General features: G+C 40.4%; 1 protein-coding gene across 2 annotated transcripts in view; it reads left to right on the top strand.

Annotated features, from left to right (window-relative positions):
* The first annotated feature begins 46 nt into the window (after window positions 1-46).
* Window positions 47-21,330, top strand: part of RPE (ribulose-5-phosphate-3-epimerase) — a 28,662-nt gene continuing 7,378 nt past the window's right edge. The window contains exons 1-5 of one of the 2 annotated variants that reach the window (XM_027873507.1): window positions 47-223; window positions 6,147-6,226; window positions 11,180-11,319; window positions 11,943-12,077; window positions 15,646-15,732. In XM_027873507.1, coding sequence (XP_027729308.1) covers window positions 102-223; window positions 6,147-6,226; window positions 11,180-11,319; window positions 11,943-12,077; window positions 15,646-15,732 — 564 coding nt within the window. In that variant the 5' untranslated portion in view covers window positions 47-101. The remainder of the gene's footprint in view (window positions 224-6,146; window positions 6,227-11,179; window positions 11,320-11,942; window positions 12,078-15,645; window positions 15,733-21,330) is intronic. The other variant, XM_027873508.1, reaches the window with a different exon arrangement.

The following is a 21,330-nucleotide window of genomic DNA, read 5'->3' as shown; positions in this document are numbered from 1 at the left end:
GAAGAGGAGGGAGAGGGGCGGAAGAGGAGGGAGAGGGGCGGAAGAGGGTCGTTGCTTTCGCTGTGACAGGATCGTCCCTGGCAGCGGCACCTGCACCCACCATGGCGTCCGGCTGCAAAATCGGCCCGTCCATCCTCAACAGCGACTTGGCCTGCCTGGGGGCCGAGTGCTCCCGGATGCTGGATTCCGGGGCCGACTATCTGCATCTGGATGTAATGGACGGGTAACTCCTCCGGGGAGCTGGAGCGGGAGCCGGGGCCCGGGGCGGTCTGGGGCGGCTGCTGCACGTGCTCCCCCGGGAGGCCTGGGCGGCGAGTGCTGGGGCCTGGCCGTGCGGGGGAACGTGGCCGCCCGGGGCCCTCGTCCTTCCCTGGAGCTTGGAGGGACTGGACGTGGATCAGATCCCTTTCTAACCAGTGCATGCTCCGGGCGAGGAAACCGAGGCCCGCCGAGGGCATGGAGGGCGCTTGCACCGGGCACCTAAACGCACCGCCCAGCTTGGGAACTCTCTCCCTGCTCGCCCAGTTCTTTTCAGCTGAGACTGACCAAAGTGAACGTGAACCAAAAACTAATTTTAAAAAAAATGCCTTTAAGGTCATGTTTTATAGACGTGTCATTTGCCAATACCAGGTGTTCCAAAAGTCTTAGTGCAGTTTTAAGCTATTAAGAAAACCAGTTTAAGGCTCGAAATGCTGACACAAACTGCCAACGAGCTATTACTTCGTAGGTTGTTGTTCAGTCGTATCAGTCATATCTGACTCTTATTGACCCTTTTGGGTTTTCTTGGCAAAGAACTGGAGTGGTTTGCCATTTCCTTCCCCAGCTCATTTTACTGAGACAAATAGGCTGAAGTGACTTGCCTAGGGTCACACAGCTGTAAGTGTCTGAGGCTGAATTTGAACTCAGCCCTTCCTGAGTCCAGCCAAGTCCTGTATCCACTGTGCCACCTAGCTTTGCTTCTTTGCTTCATAGGTATGAAATGGCAAGATATAAATGCTAGCAATGATGATGATGATTTGTCAGAAGCTGACATTGAACTTGGGTCTTCCTGACTCTGAGGCCAGTTTTTTTATCCACCATGCCTCTCAGGCACTTTTAGATAGGCCAGATAATAAACAGTCACTGGACCATAATGAGGTTGATATTGGTTCCCATAGAATATAAACATAAGTATATAAGTGCACATATATGTATGTATGTATACACACACGCACCTGTTGAAATAATTACTTTTTGAAGCTTTTGACAGAATTAGAATGTACATCTTAGATTGTCTGGCCTGGAACTCAATTCTCTGAGCCCTGCAGATTATTAACTATAAGATCATGGATAGAAGTACTGGGTATATGAACAGGAATAGGAACTGGTCCTTTGATTTCTTTGCCAGAGGAAACTCCCTGTGTGAATACAAATTGTCACCTTCTCCATAGCTTCTAGGCCTACGGAGTTGCCTGTGACTTGCTCAGCATCACAGAGTCAGTGTATCAGATACTAGACTTGAAATCCAGCTCTTCCTGGCTACAAAGTCAACTTTCTATCTGATATACTACAATGCCTCTCTTTATGTGAGCATTGAGAGAACTAAATGCTCTGGAACAAATGCTTTCTCACTTTCTTTTTTTTAGCTTCTGGGGTTTTGTTTTTGTTTTAGGCAATTGGGGTTAAGTGACTTGCCCAGGGTCACACAGCTAGTAAGTGTCAAGTGTTTGCTCTGAAGCCACATTTGAACTCAGGTCCTCCTGACTTCAGGGCCGGTACTGTATCCACTGTGCCACCTAGCTGCCCCGCTTTGTCACTATACCATGCTCAGGTTTCTTGTATATTATTTGCAATGTAAATATAATAATACCAAGCCTACTATATGCCTCTCGCTCTTTGTTTTTCTTACTTCACTGGTCCATATTTACCTGAACAGACATAAAGACAGCTTTCTGCTGTCATTTTTTTATTGTGCAGTTTACCTTCACTGAGGAATTCAACGGATTCAAATTTAACCAACAGCGAACTACTTTATGCAGGGCTCTGTGCTACTTGCTGAGGAAGATAACAAAGTTTAGATAAGACAAGACCTATCCTCCCAAAACAGCCAGTAATCCTCTTGGCGGTTATCATCTAGCAGTAGGATAAGGCACTGACATAAAAGCTGTAGTAATGCATTCATTGGAGTTTTGAAGTTAATGCTTTAAGAGTCTGAGGGAGAAAGTCCTTACCAACCAGGAAGATCAGGGCATACTTTGTAGAGGAGATGACATTTAGGTGGTCCCTAAAGGTTGGCAAAACTAGATTTAGAACTAGAAGGAACTTTATAGTTCTTCTTCATCCTCTTCATTTTACTGATATGAGAACTGAGGCTCCAAAAGAATTAAATAACTTACCCAAGGTCACATAGGTAGCAAGTTACAGAGCTGGGATTTGAATGTAGGTCCTCTGGCTCAAGATCCAATGTCTCCTTCTGCTGGAGTGTGCTTTTTAGAAGGGACTGTAGATAAGGGATGTTCTAGGGACAGGGAAGAGGCTTAGGTGGGATACAACAGAGATTATTGAGGGGACAGAGTTCAGGTTTGATGATAGCATAGGAGGTGAGAGACAAAGGAGTTTTCCTCAGCAGGCGATAGAGATCCACTTAAGATTTTTTTTAAAAAGGAATGACTTGACAAGATCTATGTCTGCATAAGGAAGATTACTTTGGCAGTGATGTGAATGGTGGGTGGGTGGGGGAGTGAAATGTGAAGGCTGAAGACCTGGTAGAATGCTATAGCAATAAGTATTTAATGGTCTGTATTCAGTAAAAATAAAACTAGTAAACAGTCACTATTTAATGAAGCTGTTACATAGCACCTTTCTTTTGAGAACTCTGAGGTTTAACCTTTCAGATACTTAAATACTTTTAATAAGTTTGCCCCTCAACATTTTTGTGATCTAGCAATTGATGCCATTTTTACTTTTATATCTTGTTGCCTTACCACATTTAGCTGGTAGTCTTTGATAACATATCCTAAGTTCAGAGTAATGTGTAGGTTTTTTCCATTGTGGTGAGAGCCCCCGAGTGGATCACAGGATACATAGTACAGGAAGCAACAAAGGCTATATTTAAAACAACTGTTTAGCAGAGTGAGGCCAGAAGAGCAAAAGATTGCTGAAGTCAAATAGGCTTGAAATAACTTAAGAAACACCCAAATGCTTGGGTGTTGTCAGAAATAGGAAGGCAGTTAAAACACCAGCCGTAATTTTGCAATTTGTTCATAACCGATCGAAGGTTTACTCTGGGGGAGGGGAAAAGATCTTTGTTTTATAATCTTTATAATTTTATTCTCCATTGGCAGTTTTTTTTGGGGGGGTGAGGATGGGAGAGGTGTTGAGGAAACAATGTTTACATTCTCTGAATTCCTTATAACCTTTCTCCATCTTGTTTCTAAACCCAGACTAGTCAGGGTGTTCCCTGAGGAGGTAACCACTGCTAACTCCAACTAACCAGTTTCTGACATTAGGAAATAAGCTAGGATGGCATGACAACCCTGAGTTTTAGCTGAGCTTCTGTACTGTCACTGTGGTTTTCTTTTTCTCCTAGGTGCCTTGGCTTATTCTCTTTCATTACCTCATACACCATTAGAACTTGGGTCCCTTCTTTCCAGGTCCGTCCCCTCCATCCATATGGTTTCCTGAACATAAACTTAATAAGAAGCATTTTCACTGATGCAATAAGAGGGTGTGTGTGTGTGTGTGTACAAAGGAACATTTGAGAACTATTATTATAGTTGTCTGTATGAATGTCCAGAGCAGCTCTTGAGTGGTAGAGAATTGGGAGACCTGTAACATAATGAGCTTCCTAGTGCAGGATTATGGGAACTCATATGGAAGCTAAGCAGTTAAATTCAACATTTTTGGAAATTGATTTCTACTATTAGGAGAAGCCATCCCCAGCAGGACTAAAGGAAAAGGTCTGACAATATTATTTTGGGACAAGAGAGAGTTAACTGATTTTGAAGGGACCTAGGTTCCAGTTATATCTCTACTATTATACTACATACAGTAACCTTAAACCTTTTGCTATCTTTGATTTGCTAGGATACTTGGAAAGGTATGTGAGATAGCCGGTTTGTTTAGCTGTATAGCAGTGAAACTATAAAACGTCAGTGATCTAACTTAAAACAAGGAACTAACAATTATATTTTTGTCAGAACAGACCTACTGAAAGAAAATAGGGGTCTGAATATTAGATGTAGTTTTAAATATTGTTGATAATTCTTTGCAGACTTGTCCCACTTCATTCACTGGGTTAGGAGTTTCTGAGATGTAAAGTGAGAGAATTTCCCAGATAGAAATTTCTTTACGTTGGACTAGTAAATAGTTGAGTGATGCTTGTTGAATAGGGCAAAGAATTACCTAGAGTGAGGTTGGGAAGAGAAACTCAGCTAATGTCTTCTGATTTCTCCTCATAACTTGGAGAAGAGCCTTTGTTTCTTCACACTCATTGAATTCCATCCCTGTTCAATAACAGATGTTATTGAACCAAAGTAGAATGTATGCTGACAGTGAACTGACTGTGTGTCTTTTGAGTGAGGATCAGCCCAGCTAGGTCCAAAAAGACACTTTATCACATTGACCACGGGGTGTTGTTGTATTTTTCACTTATATCAATTTTCAAATGCCATCTACCAAAGATGGCCTTGGGTGAGGGAGCACTCACAGGTGATCTTCTAAGTGTTGTTTATTCAGCAAAGGAAAAGTAATCTTCAGTTGCTGCTAGAGAGAAGGGCCTAAAAGTGTGTAAGGACTTTTTATATGATAACCACTGATTTACTATATTAAGGGAGAAAAGTTAAGGAACTACCAGTTTCTAAAGTCTTCTAATGACCCTACTTAAATCTATGATCCTGTGATCCTGTGTTTTCTGGTCCCTTGTGGTTATTTGTGTAAAAGAAAGAAAGAAATAATAAAAAAGCTTCAGAAAAGCTAATTATAAAGTAGACACTGAATACATCCAGTGTGACCTTGCAAAAGAAAAACTATTTCTCTGAAACCAGTATTAGACTTAGGTTTCTTTAACCTGAAGATGTTAATGCTGCTTGGAATGTGTCCTGGTAAATTCTATTGATCTGTAAGTGTTCAACAAATAACTAATGTAAACTGAGGGTCATTGGCACCTCTTTATTTGATAGTCCAGTATTCCAGTCAGGTGAAAGCATTTTGCAGTTAATAATTCTCATAACAATTAGGTAGAAAGCACTCTCCATTTGTAAAGGCATGTCAATTCATGTGCCTAAGCACTTACATTAAGTTAAAGGAATAGAGCCTGGAATCCAGAACTTTGGGCTCTTTCTAGTATACTATCCATTATTAGACTTTCTGCTTGTCCTTACCTCTTTTGCTCCAAAGGGTAAATAATCACAGGAGTCTTGTACTTGATCAGCCCTGAAAATCAGTACTGCTGGGGTAATGTCAGAGTGACCCAATCTCCAGATTGCTAGAATTTGACTGTCCATGAAGCTGTTCTTACAGCAATCCACTTTCACCACCTCGACTGTCTCCTTTATGCTTATAATGTCCAAATTCATTCATTAACCATATGCTTGCTGAATAAATGACTGATTTAAAAGATTATCTGGCTTCATTGATAATCTTTTGAAATTGAATACCAGTCAGTGAGAGGGGTATAGTTTATGGTCAAAAGTTAGCCTTTTATTTGGAAGCAAGTATGCAGGAATCCCTATTCCTATATAGATGACACATAGTTTAAGCCAGCGTGATAGAATGTACTCTAGGGTTAGTCTGCACAGTGGACTCAGACTTCCAGCTGTCCCGCTAATTAATTGTGTGACCTTAGGCAAACCATCTAACCTTTCTGAGTTTCATTTTCATTTGTTCATCTGTTCATCTGTTTCTTTATTTGCCCTCAGGGTTGTTTTATCCGGTAAGATAATATATTTGAAAGGTAAAATACTTATAAGAATGTATTCTTTGTTAAAGTTTCTAAGTGGCCATTGATTTTCTAAATTGAAGTACTCTAAGTGTGCTTAATTTCATTTAATATTAATACTCTTAAGTGTTCAATTGTGTTGTCTACCTCTCCCTCCAATCTTCACTGTTGAAATGTTAAGAAAATGGAGTTAATTCCATTGAAAAAATAATTTTCTTTGTTTTCGTAGGCATTTTGTTCCCAATATCACCTTTGGTCACCCTGTGGTAGAAAGCCTTCGAAAGCAGCTAGGCCAAGACCCATTCTTTGGTAAGTAGTTATGAAATCTTAAGCACAGTGGTGTAGCCAATTAAATTAAATTCAAAACAGTTTGCTTCTGTATCCAATGCATTTGGCAGGTTGGTGGACAATGAAGGATGGTTCTTATATTGATTTTTGAATACTGTAATGGTCTGAATTTAGGCTGTACTATCCCTTAAATCTGGCGTCTTGTAAAACCTGAATATGGCCCCAAAGTTATTTTTTACTTTGTATTTCTATTTTTCGCCCTTCAGAAAGTGTATCCTATCAGGAATGCAGCCTCTAAGATTGTATAGTCATGTAATTTGCAATGCATTATATTTTAAATTTCTTTTAAATGTAGAATTTTAGGATATTTGCTATGTATTTTCAGTTGTATGTTCAGACTAGCAGAATAGTTTTTCTGTCTTCCCTCACAGCTTTCAGGACATATTTTTCCTTCCCCTCTTCCTCCCCCAAATTAAGGATACAATTCTACCCTCATTCTTATTGTATAGAATAACCCGTTACTTTTATGATTGTTACAGATAAGACTTTTCAGAGTTTTTATCTTATTCCTCAGGTTTCTGACATTTCATCTTTTAGGATTTTAACTAGCTCAGCTAGATTTCCCTTACCTCCACTAGCCATATTGTTAGCAATGCTTCCTAAGGCCCACTTGATTTCACTGGATGTATGGCTCTAGATTAGTAATGATGCTATCATGGTTATTGGTGATGTTAAGGTCTTCCTTGTATAGTTCTTTTGTGTATTTTTGCAGACTCTTCTTAATCTCTTCAGCTTTTGTTACATTTTTGTCTTTTATCTTTGCATGAACCATTCCCTTAATATCTCTTAAAGAGATCTCTTGTCTTTTCTACTCTCTTGTTTTCTTCTCTTTCTTTGCAATGCCATTTGAATGCCTTGCTATTCTCTAAAATTCTGCATTCAGTTGGGTATATCTTTCCCTTTCTCCTTTACCTCTCACTTTCCTTCTTTCTTCAGGTATTTGTAAAGCATGCAGACAGGTGATGAGTGCAGTGTGTAAGAAGCAGGGCTGAAACATAGAATGCAAGGCAGGAAGGTAATCTAAATTGAATCTTATAAGGAGGTTGGGGCCAGTCATGAAAGACTTTTGTAAATCTAACAGAATAATTTAGAATTTATCATTTAGATGATTGGGAACCATTGGAGTTCATTGAATAGGAGAGTGACATGAGCAGACTTGTACTTAGAGGGAAATTACTTTGGCAGCTGTGTGAAAGATAGATTGGATTGGGGCCAGCCTTAAGGGAGCTCAATTGCAAAGTCATTGCAGTAGTCTGTGTGAAAGGTCATAGGGTCTGTGACAATTAAAAAGAAGATGCTAAGAAACATAGTATCTGGGTAATTTAATCATTAGTAAGGCCAGCACATTATTAATAAAAGGATGGTTATTTGGCTGTCTCTCTTAAACCAAAGACAATCATGGCGGGCAGGCTCACAGTTTATATTTTCTTAGAAGAGTAGGTGTTCAGTGTGGGGCTGAGAATGACATCATGTTGTCACCCTTGGGCAGAGAAATTATCTCTATACTCAGACTACCCCCAGCCTGGGGCTACCTAGACAAAAGGATCTTTCTCCACCCAGTCTTTTGAGTAGAACACAATGGGTTTCCTCACCTTAGATTAAATTCCTTGTGAGGTTGGCTGGGGTCTGACCTAGATTGGGGAGAGTTAATTCAATCTCATTATCAGTAATGTCCTCCAAGAGGCTGAACTTTTAAAATCAGGTCTTTAGAAGGAGAGAAGAACTCTGGCTCTCTCCAAATTATTGGTTATTAATAATCATTTCAGGTCTGAGCTAAGGTGATTACTATGTTGCTAGCAAGAACAAGACAGAAGTGCGATGTGGAGGTAGAATGAAAAAGTAAATGTGCCTCTCAGTCCCACACAGCCCCCTTCTATAGTTATCAAGACCAAGTAGCAGAAAAGAGGATGTGGGATGCTAAGAACTGTACAATGTTTAGCCTATTAAAAGCACGAATTACCAATACTCTAAATGTGAGGCAGCATGTTGGGATGGAAAGAGAAATGACCTGTGATTCTGGAAGACCTGATTTCAAGATCTTCCTCTGGTACACGCTAGCTCTATGACCCTGGGCACATTACCCTCTTGGCCCAGGCAACTCTCTTAAGACCTTAAATTGCTCTTTTCTGTATCGATAGAGGAAGTTCTTCTTTACATAGTTAAAATTGTAGTTTTTAAAACCCCCAAACCTTTAAATATGAGATCTTTGTACATTGATGGCATGCTACTGCAGGAATTAAAGTAATCCATATGGATATTCTTACTGTAAGTAAAACTAGAAGACAGAGATGCTATAGCTAAACGAAGCGTGGATTGCAGGCTTCAAGAAACCTAAACATTCCTCTGCAGGAAGCCACCAACACTGTTGGCCTGGAGGTAGACTAATATTTTGAAAGAAAAATGTAGCCTCACTGAGGAACCACATGGTTAGATGCAGGGGACTCTGAACCTCTGTGAGAGAAGAGAAAGGAGAGAGAGATACCCAGCCTCATTCCGGAGTAGGAAAGAGGCCTGAACCATTTGAATGACCCAGGAGAGAATAAAGGATCAGCACATCAGCAAACCTTGTGCCCTGAGAAGCAGCCTAGACCCTGTAGGCCTTTGCAAGTACTGTGAATTGTGGAAACAGTATAGGTCCCAACGGAAGGTAAAGCCCACCAGAAAGGAGGGTTTTTTGACACTCTAGGAAAAGACAGAAGAGGATTTGCTTATGTTTGAGGCTCCAGTTTGAGCCGTTGTGATTTTGTTGGCTGGGTCGAATAAAATCTGTTTTATAGTTGATGGCTTGTTAGACTGATTGTGAAGAAGCCAGTGTCTCCTTAGTTAATGATATTCCTAGGTTTCCTTTGAGTCAGAGCATGAAACAGATTTTTTTTTAAAGAGTCTCCCCACTGCCTCCCCCTGTTCCTTGCAAGAAAAGGGGAGAAAGGATAGTTTTATTGTGCTCTTAAAGGCAATAAGAAATTGCATTGTTCATCTTACTTTGTAGTTCTCAAACACAGGGGGAAAAAACCCAACAATATTCAACTTATATAATGAAATCTCTTGTAATGGTTGAGGGAGAAAAAAATTGTATTTATAACAGCTTTTCCAAAGCAAATCAACATTACCCTAGCTTGTATTTCTTCTTACTTATATGACTGCCACTCTAGTTAAGCCCTCATCATTTCTGGCTTTGACTATTGCCCTCCTAATTGGTCTGCCTACCTCAAGTTTCTGCTTTCTCTAATCCAGCCTTCATGTAATTGTCAAATTGACTGTCTGAATATACACAGGCCTGACCACGTCACTTGCCCGGAAGTTGCAATGCTTCCCTCTTGTCTCCGAGGGTAAAATACAAACTATTTTGGCATTTGAAACTTTGAACAATCTTCCATATTGGGGTTCACATTACTTCTCTGCATGGATTCTACAGTGCAGCCAAATGGGCTTACTTACTATTTCCCATTTATAACATTCTATCCCTTGCCTCATTGCCTTTGTGTAAGCTGGTCCCCATTCCTGGAATGCTGTCTTGCCTGACCTCTGTGTCTAAGTGGAATACCTAGATGAACCCTCCAAGACCCATCTCCTCCAAACATCCCCCCAATGTCTTGAAGTTATTTTTTATTTATTTATATGAATGTTTTCATTCTGTAGAATGTAAGTTCCTTTAGTACAGGAACTTTTGTTTGTATTTCTAGTGGATAGCATAGTATCTTGCTACACATAATAAATATTTATTGAATTTAATTGCATACAATGATGCTCCAGTTCTAGATGTCACATTTTAGAAGGAAAGTTGACAGACTGAAGAATGTCTAGAGAAGGGTGACTAGGATGGTAAAAAGCCCCAATACAATGCCATTTGTGTATCATTTGAAGGACCTGGAGATAGTTAGATTAGAGAAAATAAGTCTGAATGAAACATGTAGATAACTGAGAAGCCTTACAGCCATATGTCATAAAAAAAATTCTTCAAAAAGTAAGTCATAAAGCTCTGGTGAACATTAAATATTCTCACCAAAAAAGTTAATTAACTATATTTTAATAGACATGAAGAGTTACTGATGTGAGAGTCTTTTCTAGAATCAGTAAAGCTATTAATGCATAGGTCAATAACACCAAAATTGAACAAAGGATAAAAATGAGAATAAGGCACTGTATATATAAAAGAGCTCCAACCTAAATGAATCATTGACTAAAAAATAAGAAATTAAGTAAAGTAAAGATATTGACTCTGATTATCACCATATCTTAGAGCATTTTAACAAGCCTAAGGTTCCAAAGAGCCCAGCATCTGCTTCTGCCAAGAAGCAAGTAATTTAACTGGAGAGATACTGGCTTAAGGTACTAACTCATTTGAAGAACAGTTATGAAAAAGTGTAGTGAAAGATTACCCACAGCATTGTTAGAGAACAGCGGGGAAGAAAATGAGCCCACAAAAACATTTAGCATGAGATACAAAACAGATTATTCCAAGATCATGAAACCAAAAGGGAGCACAACACAGAGATTCAAAATGGAACAGATTTTCCATTATTTATCATAGCTATGATAATGGAACTATACTTCTGGGGATTCTAACACCTCAGTACCTGATGTGCTATATAAGAAAATAGAAATAGTATTTATGAAAATAAAGTTAGAGAAAGCAGTTGGACTGTACTAAAAGAAATTCTGTTGGAAGTTACACAGTTTTGAAAACTATATGTCAGTTTTCAAGATATTTCAGAATGGGAGGGATACACGAAGTAGGAAAAAAATCATACTGTTGTTGGCCCCCCAAAATCAGTTGAAATGACATCAGCAGGTACTAAAACATTTAATAATCCCTACTCAGTGATACACAGAGTGTGATAGCTGGAGTTTCAAATTGACTTGGGGAATTTAAATCGTGTCTCTGTTAGTACTTAATTTTGCTGTTCCTTTCAGACATGCACATGATGGTTTCCAGACCAGAACAGTGGGTAAAGCCAATGTCTGTAGCAGGAGCAAATCAATATACCTTTCATCTGGAAGCTACTGAGAACCCTGGAGCACTGATTAAAGACATTCGAGAAAATGGGATGAAAGTAAGAAGCAAGTAGCCTGTTTTTGTTCCCTCTTTTTATGACTGTAGAAGATTTGGGAGTATGTAAGAAATGACAGAGAGAAGTTGTAATAAGTAATTATCTGCTGCTTAGAGAAAATAACCTTATTTTGGCTTTGCCAATGTCTGAGGTACTACCTGTCTTTCAGGTGAACTTTAGCAAACATCTGATTCACATGGTAGTATTTAAGGAGACTTGAGGTTTAGTACATCTTCTGCTGTTAATTAGGTGCGACCTTAGACAAGTCACCATGAAATGAAAGGTTAAGGATTACATGTTAGCTAATATTCCTTTCAGCTCTTAACATTCTCTTAATCCTTTTTCAAACACAAATCATTCTAGTCACATTTTCCAAAAATTGCTGCTGGAAAATGTTAAAATTAATACTCTTCTATTTCTACTTGCCCTCAATAATTTGTATATCTTCCCAAACATTAAGAATGTCACTAGAGATTTTCAGCTGAGCATGATTATCCAAAATATTGTTTATGGAGGTGGAACTTGTTAACCCTAGGAGTCTAGTTTTATGCCTAACGTATAAAGTACTTTGTTGATATAAGATGAGGATAGTGATTCATGGATTAACATGTATTCTCTTGTTGTAGGTTGGTCTTGCTATTAAACCTGGCACTACAGTTGAGTATTTGGCACCATGGGCCAATCAGATAGATATGGCCTTAATCATGACAGTGGAACCTGGGTTTGGAGGGCAGAAGTTCATGGAAGACATGATGCCAAAGGTAATAAAGGGTGTGGTGTTGAGATGTAGCTATTTATCTGTGTCGTGGAAATCAGAAAGATTTCTTTTATTTCACAAGTTTTGCTCTTTCACCTTTTTGTGAATATTAGAACATTTTCTTTTTTCTTCTTTGTTGTTGCTAATGTCATTTTGGCTGCACACTGTTGCTGAGTCTGTGACCTCATTCTCTTTTCTTAGTAACCACTCTCTCCCTTAGCTTTTTTTAGCCTCTCCTCCAAATAGAGGTCTAATTGCAACTGTTCCTCAAATTCAGCCTTACTTGATTCTTCTTCATAGCCATCATCTCCAGGGCAGAGTGTTAAAAAAAAAAAAATGCAGAGAGATAAACAGTGGCCTCCACCACTCTTCATAAACCCACTCTTCTTCCAGGTTCTTGCCTTTTCCTATTGAGGGCACCACCTCATCCTTCCATTCACACATGTTCTCAGCATTGGAGTCATCCTCAACGCATCACCCTTCTTCATCTCCCATATATGTAGAAGTGCTAAGTTTTGTCAACACTTATTGCTCTCAGCCTTGGATTCATCTTCATCTTCCATATATATTCAAATGCTAAGTCTTGTCAGCGCTTATTTTTATCTGTCCCCTTCTCTCTATTCACAAGTCCACAACCTTGTTTAGTCAGTCATCCTTCCTAGTGGACAGTGTTTTCTTAATTCCAGTTTCCATTTTCTCTTCCTCTCCATTGCTACAATCCAAAATAATCTTCACAAATCTGATCATGTCACTCCCTTATCAGGAACCTAAATGGTTCCTTCCAGAAAGAAAGACTTACACATAGTTTCCATTTCCAACAGTTTTCTGGTGTGTGGAGTTTAGTAGCACTTTCCTTTGAACATTTGAGGCACAAATGTCACCCTTGAAGATATCAGCTGACATTTAGGGCCAGTAAAATCTCTTTCTTACAAGCTCAAGCATGCTTTCTTTACCCAGGTGTCCAAACGAGGTCTAGTAAATAAGTAGTAGTGCCCAGTAGTGAGACCCAGTTATTTCTACAGTAGTCTGTTAGTGACTCTCATGGGATGGCTGAGATACAGTTGACTCTTGCGGTACGTTAACAAACATTAGGGCGTTCTACATTGCCGTTCTGCTTAGGGCTCTGCTGCGTGAGGTCCTATGCGGACTCACAGAAGACCTGGGAAAAAGCAAGTGGGGCATGGCATAGTTTTCAGGCATCTCAACTCAGCAGTCCCCACTACCGCGTTGACATTTTCCTAGCGCCTGTTCAGTGATGTCCGCATGTCTGGTTCGTTTGTCAAGTGCCCTCAGCACATTTGTGAGTATCACGTCCATTGGAACCTATCATCCCCTCAAGCTCTCATCTTATGTTTCTTCAAACCCCTAGAAAAATTATCTATGCTAGTTGTCTTTGCAGTATGGCCTCTGACGTCATCACTCAACTAAAACTTCTCTCCAAAGTAACCAACGCTCTTTTTTTTTTTTTGGTTAGGCAATGGGGTTAAGTGACTTGCCCAGGGTCACACAGCTAGTAAGTGTTATGTGTCTGAGGCCGGATTTGAACTCAGGTACTCCTGAGTCCAGCCGGTGCTCTATCCAAAGAAACAAGCAGCCAACCGGGCCGGGAAAAAGGAGAAGCCCCCCCTGCGGGCCCACCGAAAGCCACCTGCCTCCCAGTGTCGTCCTTTCTCTCTCTTCGGGGCTCAGTCTGTCTCTCGGGAGAGGGCCGCAGACACCACTACCCAACTCCCCTCAGCGGGCGGGTCCCACCACTGAAGCTCTGAGAGAGCCCAGAGGGGGAGGGCGTAAGGGCCGCGAAAACTCTTTTAAATGCCAAATCTTTTTTTTTTTTATTATTAATAAATTTATTTATTTTTAGTTTTCAACATTTACTTCCACAAGATTTTGAGTTCCAAATTTTCACCCCATCTCGCCCCTCCCCCTGCCCCAAGATGGCATATATTCTGAATACCCCTTTCCCTGCTATCTCTCCCCACCTTCTCTTATCCCCTTCCCCTCCTATTTTCCTGTAGGGCGGGATAGATTTCTGTACACCATTTCCTCTATCTCTTATTTCCCAGTTACATATGTTTTTAAAACTTTGGGTTTCAAATTTTCTCCCTTCTTCCCTCCCCACCCACCCTCATTGAAAAGCCTGGCCTTCTCTCTGTTCCTCCCACTTGACCCTGTATCTCCTGTGTGAGTCAGTGCCTGTTCCCATGCCCAGAATGTCCTCCCTCACTTTGGCCTCATAAAGCACCTCTCTTCCTTCAAGACACAATTCACGAACCACTTTCTGTATAAAGCTTTGCCTGATTTCCTTGAATGTCCATTCAACTGCTACTACCTATATTTATTAGTATTCACTCTCCATATTTATTCTGGGCATAATTATATACTTGTACTTTTTGTCTTCCTTGAATGTGAGCACCTTTAGAGTAGGAATTGTTTCATTCTTTGTATTTGTATTCCCAAGCCTTGCACAGGGTCTGGCACATGATAGGTGCTTCATAAAGTGGTTGTCCTTGGATAAAAGATAGCTCACCTTGTCTCCACTTTGTCATCGCTCTTTTGGCAAGGTTTTAGCACCTTTCCTTTAAATGCAAGTCACTTTCTCTTTCTGGAAAGGGTAGCTCAGTAAATACACTAGGCCTTCTCTCAGCAGACTTGCTTTGATCCCCTGGACTGGAGTTTGGGTGATCAGGGTAGCTCAGGGGTGGGGAACCTGTGGCACTCTAGATCCTCAAATGCAGCCCTTTGACTGAATCTAAACTTCACAGAACAAATCCCCTTAATAAAAGGATTTGTTCTGTAAAACTTGGACTCAGTCAAAAGGCCTCACTTGAGGACCTAGAGGGCCACATGGCCTTGAGGCCACAGGTTCCTCACCTCTGGGGTAGCTTGTCACTTAACCTAAGAAGCACATATCTGGGAAAAGGCTGTATTCTGTGGTATCAGCAGACTTCCCCTGCTCTTAAATTCTGCACCTGACCTGCCTTTCCAGATTTTCTTGCACGTTACTTCCATTCATGCACTCTTTATTCCTACCAGACTGACCTCCTTGCTATCCCTTGACTTTGAAGCTTCATCTCTTGCTTCTGTGCCTTTGCAGAGGTGCTCCCCCATGCCTAGAATGCCTTTGTTCTTCCCTTATGCCTCTTAGAAATCTCCAGCATCTTTCAAGGTTCAGACCATGTTCCATTTCCTCTTTAACTCAGATCAAATGAAATGCTATATGTAAAGTTATTTTCAAATCTTAAAACACTATATAAATGTTAACTATTATCTTCAGCTTCGTAAAGTAGAAACAGTGTGTTGCAAATAATAGCAGTTTAAATGTATCTCTGAGGGATTTTCAAGTTGGTGGTCTCCATATGCATCCCCTTACCTTAGATAAATAGGATATCTTGGGTTATTTTTCATAGGATTTTAATACTTGCAATTTTTTCCTAACACTTAGTAAAACAAAAGGGCCATTTTGTGGAAAATTTGATGACTATAAAAGCCTAATGGAAAATATTTGCTGTTTTAGGCTGTTAATACAAATTTCAGATTAGGATTCACAGATTTTTCCTGTCTTGTGTTTCTAGGTTCATTGGTTGAGGACCCAGTTCCCTTCTCTGGATATTGAGGTAGATGGTGGAGTAGGTCCTGACACAATTCATAAATGTGCAGAGGTAAGATGCTTCCCAAAGTTCCTAGGTAAAATAAATTAGGAGTTTAAAAGATCCTAACCACGGCCAAGGGGTAAGGCAAGCCAGACTTTTAGGGCAAATACAATTTCCCTCTTTCCTTTTCCAAATTGACCTTGACTGGACAATACAATGTGGGAATTTAGTACAACCTGCAAAACTGTACTCTAAGGCCAGTTATCTTGATAGTGATGGGGGCAAATTCATATGAGCAACACTATGGACAGCCATTACCCATCCTGGACCCAGGGGGAACCACTTCCATGGGCTCGACTCCTTTCCCACATTTGCTGGGGAAAGAGAAGGCATTTTATAGAGCACGTCTTTAGGCATTTTTACCCTTGAAAGCAGAGATTATTTCCTGCAGATAATAATAGCGCTTTCACCAACCCTTCTTCAAAAGAATGTGTGTGTGTTTGAAAATTATTGACACCTTTTGTTTTAAAATCAGTCGTTTCCAGATATCCTCCTGTCCATCCCACCATTTAAATCTTCCTTGTAACAATGAAAAATAATTAATCAAAACCAGCCACATAGTGATTTCCTCAGACAGTGTATGTTACATTCTGAACCCTTTTCCCATACCTTTCCCAAGAGAAAGATGGTAAGTTTTGTTGTCTGCTCTCTAAGATCAGGATTGCTTGTTATAGTTATTCAGAGTTTACCTTCCTTTTTATATGTTCCTTTCACTTACAGTATCATTGTCATGGTGTATTTGTTCAGTGGTTTTGCTTTTCTTCAGTTTGCATCCATTCATGCAAGTCTTCTGTTGTTTCTTTGAATTCTTGATATTCATCAGTTTGTTTGGGCATTTCTCCAGTCAATGAGTACTACTTTTTTTTTTACTACTATAAAATGTACTAATATGAATATTTTGGTGCTGCATTGAGGAGGACATTTATGTCTTTGACCTTCTTGGGTTATGTGCCCCATGGTTAGTTCACTTGAGTCAGAGGTTAGAAAATGAGGGTTTTTTCCCTTGACTCTTCACTACACTCTCTTTGGTGATCTTATATCCATTGCCATGGCTTCAGTTATCAGTTCAATTAATTTTGATTATATCAAGATACATAAAAGAGAATACACATCCCCAAAGCATTCCCATCCCTGAAGATCCCTCTCTCTTTTTTTTTTATATAGAAGTACCCATTCTGTTCCCTTTTTATCCAGTCAGCTGTAAAACCCAGACAAATATTACTACATAGGTCTCTATCTCTCCATATACTGCTACTATTGTACCCTGTCCTCATAACTGCTTTCCTATACTATAGTAATAACTTCCTGGTTGGTATCTTCTGCCCTCGCATTCAGTGTTTGATTTCACTCTAACCTGAGTATTCATTGCCCCAGTCTCCATGTTCAAGAATTCCGAAATTCCCTTATCTTACCGTAATCTATTGGCTTTCTACCTCACTGTCTGCCTTCCCTTACCAAACCTTACTCTTCTGTCTCTATGGTGACCTTCAATCCTTTGACCCTTTAGGTCTCTCCCAGACCAGCTGCCCTGCACTAGCCGCTCTCTCCTCTCTTCCTCATCTTGACCCTTGGTGAACCAATTCAGCTGTGCATTGTCCTCTTGAGTCTCTGGCCCACTTAGTCTTATCACTAAATGTCCCCTTCCTCAGTCTTTGACTTCCACCATCCACTGCCTTTGCTTCTAAACACATGCTGCGGAACATAGGTGGAGAAAATCACACAACTGCTCTGACTGGGTACACTACAAATTTGTGTTACAGAACCTCAATTGGTCCCTCACTGTTGCCAGGCAAATTTTCTCCCTGGTGGCTCTTCAAACCTTTTTATTCCCTCCGCAAGACCTCTGCCTAACTCCCCCTACTTTCAGTCTCTTAGCTGAGAACTTTGCCTCATATTTTACACAAAAAATGGAAACCATTCGCTGGGAGCTCCCTTTTTCCTCTCATATCATTCAGATGCCTTCAGCCACTCTACTTCACTCCTGTTTCCCAGGAAGAGGTGGCCATATTCTTTACCAAGGCTCACCTCTCTACCCGCAAAAGCAATCCCATTTCATCCCCTTTTTCCCTCTGTATTGCCTCCTCTGTCACCCCCACTTTCTTATTTATCTTGCCGGCTCCTTCCTTATTGCCTTCAAACATGCCTGTGTCTCTCCTCCTCAAAAAACCCCTCACTTTACCCTTCTATGCCCATTATTGTCCTGTATTTTTTCTGCCCTTTGTGGCTAAACTACTTGAAAAGGCCATCTACAATAGATGCCTTCACTTTTTCTCCTTCTTAACCCCTTACAATCCAACTACTGACCTCATCATTCCTTCAAAACTGCTCTCTCCAAAGTTACCAAAGAATGATCTCTTAATTTCCAAATCCAATGACCTTTTTTCTTCAGTCCTATTCTTCTTGACCTCTCTGCAGCTGCAGCCTTTGACACTGTTGATCAGCCTTTTCTCCTTGATATTCTTTTCTCTCTAGGTTTTTTGGGACACCACTCTGTCCTGGTTCTCCTACCTATCAGACTATTCCTCAGTTTCCTTTGCTGGAACCTTATCCAGGTCATGCCTTCAAACTGTAGGGATTCCAAAAGGTTCCATCCTGGGTCCTCTTCTCTTCCCTCTTTATACTACTTTACTTGGTGATCTCATCACTTCCCATGGATTTAATTGCCATCTCTATATTGACAATTCTGAGATCTACCTATCCTGCCCTAACCTCTCTGCTGAACTCCAGTATCATATCTCTGACTGCCTTTCAGACATCTCAAACCATATGTCCAGTAAAGATCTTAAATTCTACATGGCCAAAACTGAACTCATTCATTATCTTCCCCCCAACTGTGTCTACTTTCCATCTTTGTGTAGGGCAACACCCCCCTCCCAGTCCTCCCAGCTCTCAACCTAGCTGTCAAACTTCACTCTTCACAGTCTCTCACCCTCCATATCTAATCTGTTGTTGTTTTTACCTTTGCACTATTTCTCAAATGTTCCTTCTTCTCTCCTCTGATACTGCCACCACCCTGGTACAGACCCTTATCAACTCAAGTCTGGACTATTGCAATAGACTGCTGGGGAGACTGCCTGCCTCAAGTCTCTATCCCCATTACAATCCAGCCTTTATTCAGCTGCCAGAGTGATTTTCTTACAGCACAGGCCTAACCTTATGTTCAGTCTCCTCCCCTACCTTTCCAGTTTCCTTACACCTTACTCCCTGCCATGTACCCTTCAATCCAGTGACATTGGCCTCCTGACAAACAAGACACTCTATCTCTCATCTCTGGGTATTTTCTCTGACTGTCCTCCCTGCCTGGAATGCTCTCCCTTTTCTGTTCTGACCACAGACCTCCCTGGCTTCTGTAAGTCTCAGCTAAAATCCCACCTTTTACTTTACAATTCCTCTTAATTCTAGTGCCTCCCCTCTCTCAAATATTTCCTGTTTGTCCTGTATGTAGCTTCTTTGTACATATTTGTTTGCTTGTCTTGCCTATTAGATTGTAAGCTCCTTGAGGGCAGGGACTGTCTTTTGCTTTTCTTTGTGTCCCTAGTGCTTAGTACTGTGCTTAAAGTAGATGCTTAAAAAAATGTTTATTGACTGACAGTTGTGATTGGCAATCCATTGTCAGTGTTCTTTGAATCCCTGCGGAAAGGGACTGGAGGACAGATGCCCTAAAACTGAGTAGAGTCTGCATACTAAAGACTAGTGAATTTGACTTTAGTTTTTGGCAAAACTTAGAATATATTGTTAAAGAGATGGTTAGTGGGCATCTAGAAGAGCAGGTGGTGATTGTTTGATTAAGAACAAGTCATGCCAAACCTACTTTCTTTCTGTGGCAGGTTTCCTCAGTTGGCACATCAGGGAATGTTGTAGTTTACATAGATGTAAACTTTTTATGCCCTTCTCATGAGCAAAGTGGAGAGATGAGCTAGGAAGTGTTAGGTAGGTTGATTTAGAGCTGGTTGAATAAATGGATCCAAGGAGTAGTCCAGTGCAGAGATTCTCCACAAGAAAACTGGTTGGCTTTGTGCTGCTTAACATTTTTATCAATGACTTGGATAAAGGCATAGTTTGTTGAATCAACAATCTATTTTTTTTTTTTTTTTTTTTGGCTAGGCAGTGAGGTTAAGGGACTTGCCCAGGGTCACATAGCTAGTAAGTGTTATGAATCTGAGGCCGGATTTGAACTCAGGTCCTCCTGAATTCAGGGCTGGTGCTCTATCCACAGTGCCACCTATGTGCCCAACAATCTTTCATTAAATGGTTACCCTGGTGTCAGGAACTGTGGATACAAAGTAAAAAAAATTAAATAGTCCCTGCACCCAAAGGAATTTACATTCTATCACAGAAAATACCATGAATGTATATATATAAGCCTATATACAATAGAAATACAAGGTAATTGTGGCAGGGGAGAGCACTAGCAGCTTTTCTCCATGAGGAAGAGCTTTGTGGAGAAGGTGACAGTTGATCTAAAATAAAGGATTCTAAAAAGTTGAAGTGAGGAGGGATTGCATTCTAGGTTTTGGGGTACAACCAATGCAAAGGCTATAGAAGAGAGATGGAGCATTGTTTTTGAGGAACAGCAAGGCCAATCTGGCAAGACAACAGTGTGGGAAAAATGGTGATATATAATGAAGTTGTAAAGGTAAGTTAGTGCCAGGTTGTGAAGGCCTCTAACAGTCAAATGGATCAGTTTTTATTTGATCCCCAAAGTGCTGAATTTGGTTGAATAAGGGAGTGAAATTCTTCAATCTGCATTTTAGAGAAACCACTTTAGCAGCTTGGTGGAGGATAGATGAGAGTGAGGAGAGATGTAAAGAAGGAATACCAATTAGGAGGCTTTTGCAGTAGTCTAGGCAAGATGGTATGAGGACCTTAATTAAGGTGATGGTTGTGTATATGTGAGAAAAAGAATGATTCAAGAGCTGTTGTAGAGGTAGAAATTGTAAGATTTGGCAATTAATTGGATAGGTGCAGAGAGTCGAGAGTTGAAGCACTTAGGCTTTGAATCTGGGTGACTGGAAGAATTTCTGCCCCTGGAAGAAAATTTGTGAAAGGGGAAAAGATGGTGAGTTCCATTTTTGGACAGTTGAGTTTCAGATGTCTCTGGGATAACTGGTTTGAAATGTACAATAAGTAGTTGGTGGTGGGACTAGAGCTCAGGGGAGAGATACTAGAACTCCGATTTATAGATGTCTGAGTCTTTCTGAAAAGAGATACTAATGAAACCCAAAGGAGCCAATGTTGTCAACAGCAGAGAACCTAGAGAGGTAAGAGAAAATGTTCCAGGTCAGACCTTTCGGCTAAACTCATAGTTAGGAGATAGAATAGTGACAAGGTCAGTCTAGCAGGCAAGTCAAGAGGCAGCAGTCACAAAAAAAAAACCTAGAGAGGAGAGGATGGACAGCAGTGTCAAATGCTCCTGAGAGGTAGAGAATAAGGATTGAGGAAAAACTAGGAGAATTGGCGACTCTGGAGAGAGCACTTTTAGTTAATAGGTCAGTTAAGTTTTAGTTACATTTAGACTATAACCTATAGAGAGTTTAAAAGAGACAAGAGAGCAAGTGGAGAAGATATAGGTAGATAGTTTTTTCTAAGACTTTAACTAAAAGAAAA

This window comes from Vombatus ursinus, unplaced genomic scaffold (genome assembly GCF_900497805.2).
Source record: "Vombatus ursinus unplaced genomic scaffold, bare-nosed wombat genome assembly UNPS02014802.1, whole genome shotgun sequence".
Lineage (NCBI taxonomy): Eukaryota > Metazoa > Chordata > Mammalia > Diprotodontia > Vombatidae > Vombatus > Vombatus ursinus.
Note: the sequence above shows the minus strand (reverse complement) of the source record. Positions and strands in the feature narration are given on the sequence as shown.